This window comes from Sardina pilchardus, chromosome 19, assembly GCF_963854185.1.
Source record: "Sardina pilchardus chromosome 19, fSarPil1.1, whole genome shotgun sequence".
Classification (NCBI taxonomy): domain Eukaryota; kingdom Metazoa; phylum Chordata; class Actinopteri; order Clupeiformes; family Clupeidae; genus Sardina; species Sardina pilchardus.
In genome coordinates this window covers 2,738,202-2,748,201 of record NC_085012.1, presented here as the reverse complement: position 1 = coordinate 2,748,201, position 10,000 = coordinate 2,738,202, and the positions used below count along the sequence as shown (strand labels likewise).

General features: G+C 45.6%; 1 protein-coding gene across 1 annotated transcript in view; it reads left to right on the top strand.

Moving 5' to 3' along the window:
- The first annotated feature begins 447 nt into the window (after nucleotides 1–447).
- The window catches only part of LOC134066442 (receptor activity-modifying protein 3-like), a 35,056-nt gene continuing 25,503 nt past the window's right edge, over nucleotides 448–10,000 (top strand). The window contains exon 1 of the mRNA XM_062521789.1: nucleotides 448–821. Coding sequence (XP_062377773.1) covers nucleotides 770–821 — 52 coding nt within the window. The 5' untranslated portion in view covers nucleotides 448–769. The remainder of the gene's footprint in view (nucleotides 822–10,000) is intronic.

Here is a 10,000-nt window from a genome sequence, read left to right as displayed (position 1 = left end):
GCCTTCACCTTTGCATTTACATGCATGATATGGACTTAGATTTGGTAGCAAATTTCATGAGTAAAACATGGATTTTTGTCAGTTAAAGTTGACATTAGTCTTGTTCTTTCTTGCACTCTGCAATTGCACGCTGAACATATGATAATTAATTAAAAACGAATTAATAAATAAAAATAATAGGCCTAATAAAAAATAATTAAAAACCATATCAGAATCATTACCGTTAAAATTTGTGATCAACACATTTCTCTCTCTCTCTCTCTCTCTCTCTCTCTCTCTCTCTCTCTCACACACACACACACACACACACACACACACACACACACGCGCGCGCGCGCGCGCGCTGAGAGAGAGAGAGAGAGAGAGAGAGAGAGAGAGAGAGAGAGAGAGAGAGAGAGGGAGAGAGAGAGAGAGAGGCGAACACGCACGGGGGATGTAGGATTGGATTCGGGGGGCGCGTAAGTCACATTAGGGAAGAGGTTGGTCACCACTGGCTACGCTCCTCCAGCAGCGAGCACTTCAAATGTGCGGCGCACTCGGCTCTCTCCATACCGCAAACATTAACAGAGCTTTTTGGAAAGACCTTTCCTGTTGTTCGCTGTCGTCCGTCACCTCAGACACCTAACTGCAAATGACGGAGATAGATCAAGTACAGAAGAACTTCTCCTGCCGTATATCATGCGACCTGGGATGGAACATGGTTTGTCTGAGACAGTTCTCGCGGAGCTGAAACCTCGTTGAATAACCTGGAACTCTGTTTTCGTTCATTATGGATAAGAATGCGCTGACGGGGGTTAAAGTTTTTGTTCTGGGTATTCTCGGTGAGTAACGTGAGTTTTGCATGCTTGTGTAGGCTACTTATACGTCTTGTATGCTATCACGTGTCTGATGTATGAATTAAGAAATATAGGTAGGTAAATTAATGTGATTTTTTGTTTTGTCACTCGACTGTAACGTCAGATTTTGGCACAGCCGGTACACAGCAGTTCGGCTACTCCTTGCTCTTGTGTTCCAGTGATAGCGAGACACAGAAGAAACTAGTCGTGCGTCATGATGTCATTAGCCTTCCTCCTTATAATGCCTCATACTGTATCTTATATGCCGTTATAATGCCCCATACTGTAGGCTATATTAAAAGTGCGCTCTTCTACTGTGCTGATACCGAGACACTGTCCACGCTGTCCAATAGGCTACCGGTTGTAACAGTTGTGTATAAATGTGTCCCATATGTTGGCTATCCATAGAGATTATTGATTATTAATAAGGTTAGTAATGTCAGATGTCTTTGTTAGGGAAGCAACCTGCATTGGGATTTAATATGGGCATCTGTGGGGGCATGGCTTATGCCAGCACTGTACATGGATTTAGGATTCAGACCAGCTCATGGACCATAAAGAAAGGGCGCAGGCATGTGTGTCCAGTGTGTTTCTCAGTCCTAGGGGCAGTGTTGAGGTTGTGTCGCGTGTGTGTTTCTCAGTCTTAAGTAGGGCAGTGTTAAGGTTGTGTGTCCAGTGTGTTTCTCAGGGCAGCGTTGAGGTTCTGTCTCCTGTGATTCTCAGTCTTAAGCAGTTACAGGGCACAGGCATGTGTGTCCAGTGTGTTTCTCAGTCCTATAGGGGCAGTGTTGAGGTTGTGTCTCGTGTGTGTTTCTCAGTCTTAAGCAGTTACAGTGTTGGACTTGTGTGCCCGATGTGTTTCTCCGTCTTAAGTAGGGCATGTGTTAAGGTTGTGTGTCCAGTGTGTTTCTCCGTCTTAAGTAGGGCAGTGTTAAGGTTGTGTGTCCAGTGTGTTTCTCAGGCCAGTGTTGAGGTTCTGTCTCCTGTGTGATTCTCAGTCTTGAGCAGGCCAGTGTTGAGGTTCTGTCTCCTGTGTGATTCTCAGTCTTGAGCAGGCCAGTGTTGAGGTTCTGTCTCCTGTGTGATTCTCAGCCAGTGTTGGATTCGTGTCTCCTGCTGTTACCTCCGCAGCAGCAGAGTCTTGTTAAAAAAAGAGTCAAATTAATCTTTAATTGGCCTAGTTCATTTTTCATGGTGTCTTGAACTCCGAGCTGAGAGTGCTTGAACCGCGGCCTGAACAGCTTAGACAAATCCATTCCCCTCGGAGCCTCCGGAAGCAGATCTGGAGTCACTGGGAAGCACCGCCACATGTCAAGGAGAGGATGGCAGCCAGCAAACGCACCTCACACACACACACAGAGAGAGAGACACACACAGAGAGAGAGACACACACAGAGAGAGACACACACACACACACACACACACACACACACACATCCTCAGGGCATCAGTCACGCTCCAAAAATGGATTCTTGCTTAATCCTGTGAGTCTTCCCATTACTCCCTAATCCACACGGCACATGCAGGAGTCAGTGTGTTAGTGGTGTTAATGGGGGAGTGTGTCCTGTCCAGTATAGTCTAGGCAGTGTGTTAGTGTGTCCAGTATAGTCTAGGCAGTGTGTGAGTGTGTCCAGTATAGTCTAGGCAGTGTGTTAGTGTGTCCAGTATAGTCTAGGCAGTGTGTTAGTGTGTCCAGTATAGTCTAGTCAGTGTGTGAGTGGCGTTAAAGGGGGAGTGTGTCCAGTATAGTCTAGTCAGTGTGTGAGTGAGTGTGTCCAGTATAGTCTAGGCAGTGTGTGAGTGTGTCCAGTATAGTCTAGGCAGTGTGTGAGTGTGTCCAGTATAGTCTAGGCAGTGTGTGAGTGTGTCCAGTATAGTCTAGTCAGTGTGTGAGTGTGTCCAGTATAGTCTAGGCAGTGTGTTAGTGTGTCCAGTAAAGAGCCTAGGCAGTGTGTTAGTGTGTCCAGTATAGTCTAGGCAGTGTGTTAGTGTGTCCAGTATAGTCTAGGCAGTGTGTTAGTGTGTCCAGTATAGTCTAGGCAGTGTGTTAGTGGCGTTAATGGGGAAGTGTGTCCAGTAAAGAGTCTAGTCAGTGTGTGACTGGTGTTACTGTAAAGGGGGAGTGTAGTCAGTGTGTGAGTGGTGTTAAAGGGGGAGTGTAGTCAGTGTGTGAGTGGCGTTAATGGGGGAGTGTAGTCTAATCCTGTTGATGGGGGAGCCAGCAGGTAGCTTCTCTCTGTCGGGGTTTCCCAGCCACAGGAAGAGGGAGGACACCAACAGCAGCCAAATTGGTCTTTGCGTTCGTGCAGCCGTGCATCGGCCACAAACCCCCCCTGGAGCAGGGGTCAGCCTCAGAGGCTTTGTTCAGCCTAATTGAAATGTGTGTGTGCGCGCGCCTGTGTGTGTGTGTGTGTGTGTGTGTGTGTGTGTGTGTGTGTGTGCCAGTGACTCACTGAGAATGACTTGTGGTTGTGATTACTGAAGTGACAGCCTTGGGGTGGGCCGTGTTTGTGAGGCACTTGTGTGCCATTGAAATGCATGCGTGGCGGTGCGGAGGGTATAAAAGCTCTCTCATGGCTGCAGCCGCATCTGAAGTATCTTTCTGCTTCATGGTGTCCATGGTGGAATAGTGCTGTGAGTGGAAGTGGCTGAAGCGAGAGGACTGTGGAAGGGTCCAGCTCTGCCTATCCACGATATTCCGCAGCCAACAATGGGGGTCGCCATGACACCGAGACGGTTTTCTATTTCCGGCGAAGCTGCATTGTATCTGTTTTAACGTGACGGTTTACGGTGCTTAACATATCATAACGCATATAAAAGTCAACTTTTCTATTTTATATCGGTTATATGTGATGCAGTATATACATGCTGAGGGCAGAATTGTCAACATTTCGAACGAAATCTAAGTTGAGGCATAACCTAGTTTGCTATGGAGAACGCACATGTTAACAGAATGAACGGAAGTTGAAAACAGTATCGTAACCATCGCAACGATACATATTTCCGGGTTAAGGAAAGAGGTGGATATATGTGGTTTATATGGCCTCTCATACTGAGAGTACAGGAACAGGCTGGACGCTTTAGAAAGAGTGTAAAATATTTAGTATTTACGGCTCTTCAATTCTCATTCCTTTCATCCTGAGAGTGCCCACTGAGTGTTCCTTTGCATTCATTCTAAATTGTGAGACAGCTTTTACCGTCTGGTCTCTCTTTACTGTATGAAGAGATGTACAGCTTTTACCGTCAGGTCTCTCTTACATATGAAGAGATTTAGCTTTACCGTCAGGTCTCTCTTAAAGAGATACGGCTTTACCGTCAGGTCTCTCTTACATATGAAGAGATGTACAGCTTTATCGTCAGGTCTGTCGATGTACAGCTTGTGCATTCAGTGAGTTTTCACGGGTCAGTACGTACTGTATGTGTGTGTGTGTTTGTTTGTGTGAGAGCATGGTGTTTAGATGCATGATGGTATTGCATGGTTTATCATGAATGCACCAGGCCTCCTGATGTGTTTGTGTTTGTGTGCATGCGTGCTGTTCACATGTGTGTTTATATTGCGTTGCGTTCACATGCATGTTGATATTGCGAGGTGTTCATATGCGTCTGTGTATTGCATGTGTGTTTGTATTGCATGGTGTTCATATGCGTCTGTGTATTGCATGTGTGTTTGTATTGCATGTATGTTTGTATTGCATGTAGGGTTGCAAAATTCCGGGAATTTTCAAAGTTGGAAACTTTCCATGGGAATTAACGGGAATATACGGGAATTAACGGGAATAAATGGGAATTAATGGGAATAAACTGGAAATGTTGTATCTGGCAAGACAAAGACCTTAATGTACTTGGAAAAAACCCATCTTTTAGCATAATGTTAGTTAAAACAACCTGATGTAGTGCAAATTCAGTTGAATTTCTACCCTGCACACAGGTCGATTACATGCACACAACAATCAACATAGGCTACTAGACATATAGGAAACCTAATTTTCCCGGTGAAAATGTCATTGCAAACATTATCTCATGTGGGAATAACTGGTGGGAAACTGGGGGAAGTTTGCGAAAAGAGTCGCCCAGTTCTTGGCGTGTCATCACTGTTGTCCTCATGCAAATGGAAGAACGTCATTTTGCATCTCTAATGGGATGGTTAATAATCATATGGTCATATTAGGCTACTGGTCTGATTTAGCTTGGCACTTTTAAAATAATCACAATCTGTGAGGTTTGGGGTCATACATGAATGTAATGTCGGTATTTTTTGGCCAACCGAGGATTAAAATAAATTCATTAAACATTTTTGTAACAAGTTGAGTTCAGCCAGTGTTCACGGCAGTCTTGGCTAGCTAATGTAAGCTGCTGGTAAAAAACAAAATTCCCGTAAATTCCCATTAATTCCCTAATTTCCTGTAATTCCATAAAAGTTTCCCATTTTGAATATTTCCAAAATTACCCAGCTTAACTTCCCATGGGAAATTTCCAGAAAGTTTCTGGAAATTTACCGGAAATTTTCCGCCCCTTTGCAACCCTAATTGCATGATATGTGTGTGTTTGTATTGCATGTGTGTTCATATGTGTGTGTTTGTATTGCATGTGTGTTTGCATTGCATGTGTGTTCATATGTGTGTGTTTGTATTGCATGTGTGTTTGTATTGCGTGGTGTTCACGTGTGTATTTGTATTGCATGGTGTTCACGTGTGTATTTGTATTGCGTGGTGTTCACGTGTGTTTGTATTGCGTGTTTATCATGCACATGCGGGGGCTTCTGCCACAGCTGCCGCGACCCTCCTGCATCAGTCGATGCTCCCAGTGATGCCAAGACCAAAATAGGTCAGAGATCAGAGCCAAGGCTGGGGCTGTGTTGCCGCGCGTCAATACTGTGTATGGCTCTGACTATTCGTGAAGAGCAGTGTCATTACCACCCTGTCTGTTTCATTATGTGGTGCAGTTCATGATGACATATGACCCTTATCATAGTGAAGGAAATGTATTAGCGTTGTGTTGGCGTTGCGTTAGCGTTGCGTTAGCGTTGCGTTAGCGTTGTCGTCCCCTTCATCCTCTCCCCATTGGGATGCACCAGTTCAGCTCTTCCAGCAAACTGAAGGCTGTCATTACTGTAACGTTACCATGCAGCTGTGCTAGAGCCTATGGCATTTTAAAAGCTCTGCCTCTGTGGTAAAAGTCCAGGGTAATACACTTCAGGTTTCCTTCCTGTTTGTGGGCTGGTCACCCTGGTAACCATCACCTGTGGTGTTGATGATCTAAAGTATTTTTATTCAGTGTTGTAGATTCACTTCTATTATTGTTGTTCTGATCCAGATGTAGATGTAGACTTCATGCTTGATATTGAAAGGATAGTTCACTCACAATAGCATCCACGAGTAGGAAGCGAGGGTGAAGAGAGAAAGAGACATATATATATATATATATATATATATATATATAGAGAGAGAGAGAGAGAGAGAGAGAGAGAGAGAGAGACACTTGAATAGAAATGTGTGAACTATAACTAATTGGGTGTTGCTGTTGCCTCTTCTACTCTGTGCTCCAGCAATATTTGGGTTCCCTCCTTTCCATCTGACTGAACTGACTGACAGGTTCTACACGTTTAGATGGCGGGGAATGGAGGAAGGAGGGTATTTTTAAAGGTTCTGCGCGTTTAGATGGCAGGGAATGAGAAGGAGGTATTTTGAGAGCGGCAATAAAGCAGTTGGCTGGAACGCGTGTCACAGATAACAGGCTGTGTTAACTCCATGCCTCAGTAACCTGCCTGCTGTTTTCATGGCGCGTACAGGAGCAGCCGCCTGCATTTTTAAAGCGCTGAGATCTCTCCGTGCCAGCCTGCCTCCTCACAGCCTCACATCCTCCATGTGTGTGTTCTCCTCCATGTGTGTGTTCTCCTCCATGTGTGTGTTCTCCTCCATGTGTGTGTTTTCCTGAGCGAGAGGTAGCGAGAGGGACACACACTTCCAGCTCTCAGAGATGGGGGAAGACAGGATAGAATTGTTTACAGCAGACATGCCTTCTCTGTGTGTGTGTGTGTGTGTGTGTGTGTGTGTGTGAGCTACCTGTGGTGTTGAGCAGCTCACTCAGGGGTGAACAAGAGAGCAGTGTCCTCCAGTGCTGAGCTGGCCGGGTCTTCATTAAGGAAATGATCCAGTGCTGAGCATCTCAGCTGCTTCTGAGCTAAACAAACAACAAACACACAAACAAACAAACAAACAAACAAACAAACAAACAAACAAAAAACAGGTGCGTCATATCAATGATCTTTCACAGGTCCGTCATATCAATCTTTCATAGTGGCAGAACGCATTGTCTTACTTACACGTTATTCTCATGATATACATGCCATGCTATTCTCACAATGCATTCTAATGATGATGTATGTGGCATGCTATTCTCATGATATACGTGTTTACAGTAAGTGACACAGCTCATGATATACCTGTTTACAGTAAGTGACACAGCTCATGATATACCTGTTTACAGTAAGTGACGCAGCTCATAAGTCCACCAGCTGCCCTGCCCACTCTCTCTGAAGAGGTCAGCCCCGCTGGTCTTGACTGAAGGAAAAGTCCCCTCGCTGTTCTGCGCTCTCTTTGTGTGTCTGAGCAGCCGTGTGTTCTAGTGTTCTCCGTCAGGGCCGTGTGTGGACAAGAGCTTCCTGCGTTTGTTCAGTGCGTGTGGGGGGGTGGTGGGGGGGGGGGGGGGAGGAGAGGGGAGTCTTGTGTTGTTCAGTGCGTGGGGGGGAGGAGAGGAGAGCCTTGTGTTGTCTGCTACATCCGTCTTGAGCACTGCTCTCCACTCTCCGCTCTCCGCTCTCCTCTCTCCGCTCTCTGCTGTCCTCTCACTGCTGTCCTCTCACTGGCGTCCCTCATCTGGCTGTAGGCGCTGCATGTCTATGAACTGAAATCACACGTTTCAATAATAGCCAGTCAGACTCCTGAACACTACAACAAAATGGACCATTTCTTATCTCCTTACTGGATTGAGCAACGTCTGTAACAACAATTATCAACAGCAACATTGTTGTGTGGCAATAAGGTACACATATGTACAGGGCGGTGGTAGTGTAGTGGTTAAGGAGCTGGGCTAGCGTGCAGTAGTGTGTGTGTGTGTGTGTGTGTGTGTGTGTGTGTGTGCAGGGCGGTGGTAGTGTAGTGGTTAAGGAGCCGAGCTAGCGCGCCGTCGCCTGAAGCAAGTTGGTTCAACCGTTGTGCCCTTGAGCAAGGCGGCGATGAACCCCAAGTTGCTCCGGGGACAGTGTATTGTGTTCCCTTGTAGTATGACACATGTAAGGCACTTTGGACAAAAAAGTGTTAAATATAATGTTATCTATCTATCTGTCTGTCTGTCTGTCTGTCTGTCTGTCTGTCTGTCTGTCGGTCTGTCTGTCGGTCTGTCTGTGTCTGTGTGGCACCAAGGGAGTGAGTATCAGTAAGGGAGAGGAAGTAACACTAAGAGAGTGAGTATCAGTAAGCGAGAGGAAGTAACACTAAGAGAGTGAGTATCAGTAAGGGAGAGGAAGTAACACTAAGAGAGTGAGTATCAGTAAGCGAGAGGAAGTAACATGCTCTGATAAATACTCTCATGCTCAGTGCAGTGTTAAATTATTCAGATCCTCTTAAGATCGTACAAGTCCAATTCTCAACATTATGTCTTAGTTGAGCTGCTGGATGAAGCGATTCCAATGGCAGCCCAAGTTCTGCGGCGTCTCTGTGAAGGCTGCTGGTGAGATGCCCGTGCACCCCCACCCTGTGACTCACGGCTCCCCCACCCTGTGCCCGTGCACCCCCACCCTGTGACTCACTGCTCCATGGCGCCGGGTGTTCTCTCTCCTCAGGTGGCAGGTGGCCTTGTTGAGATGGGAACAGTGTTGCAGGGGATTGTGGCGACTTGAAGCAATGAATGGGCTGAAAGGCTTTTTTAGAGGACAGGACTTTGTCTGAGGTGTGCTTATCAAACTTTCCCCAGGCAGCACAGAGAGATCTGAGAGAGAGATTACTGTTCCCCTCATCGCTCTCTCTTTCCCTCCCTCTCTCTCCCTCTCTCTCTCTCCTTTGTCTCCTCTCCTTTCTATCACTCCTTTCCTCTTTCTATCCATCTCTCTTTCTCTCCTCTCTGTTGTCTATTCTTTTCTGCCTCTGCCCCATCCACCTGCATCCTCTCCTAATTAGAGACATGTATCACGGTAATGAACCGCGGTGCTGCTGTTTTGGAGTGTGTGTGTGTGTGTGTGTGTGTTTCCTTCCTGAGCGATCTTGGAGGCGATGGCTGTTAATTAACTCTAGTTTTAGAACACCTAGGAGCCAAAGTGTGAGATGAAACAGGCCTTCATCAGTGGCTGCAGCTCTCAATACGCAGGTGAAACAGGCCTTCATCAGTGGCTGCAGCTCTCAATACGCAGGTGTGCAAATCAAATATTTCCCTCCATTTTTTAGAGACCTTCACCTCATTATCAGCCTTCACTGTCCAGGCACGGAGCTAAACATGACCATGAGCAGAGACATTCTTCGTGATGATTATAATAATAATAATAATGATCATTAGTTATATTTATTTAGTCATCCCCACATGTTCTTAGTGGACCTTCAATCGATTGAGTAAAACTTGTCACCCACCTCAAGCCCAATTTGAATATATTGTGTTTGGCCTTGAACTGCTGAATTTGAGCATTTGTATTGAGAAGCCAAATTTAGTATAAGCTAAAACTGAATTCATTAGATTGAAAGTGAACTTGGAGTTGAATATAATATTTAATATAATTATATAATTGAATATAATATTTTGAAACTGGACTCATTTGCTGTGGTACATAAATTACCCTCGCAGAAAATTCTGCTCTTTTGCTTCCTTTGCTTTCCACTTACTTTTGCATTCAGTTCATTACAGTTGTCACACTGTGGAGTTCAATCTCAGTCTAGCGAGACAAAAGCAGCCGATCACTCAGAAAGAGCAATGGAGTGCAGATGAGTTGTGAATACATACACAGTGTGTATTCTGCAGCGTGGGGAGAGGAAATAGACTTGTTTCCAAAACTCTGTGGTGACAGACAGTCATCCGTCTGCATGCTGCGATAGCCAATCAATGCCTCTGTTCATAAGATGTGCATCTGGGGATCAGGCAGACTCACGCATGGAGAAGGTCTCTTCACAGCTCAATATGAG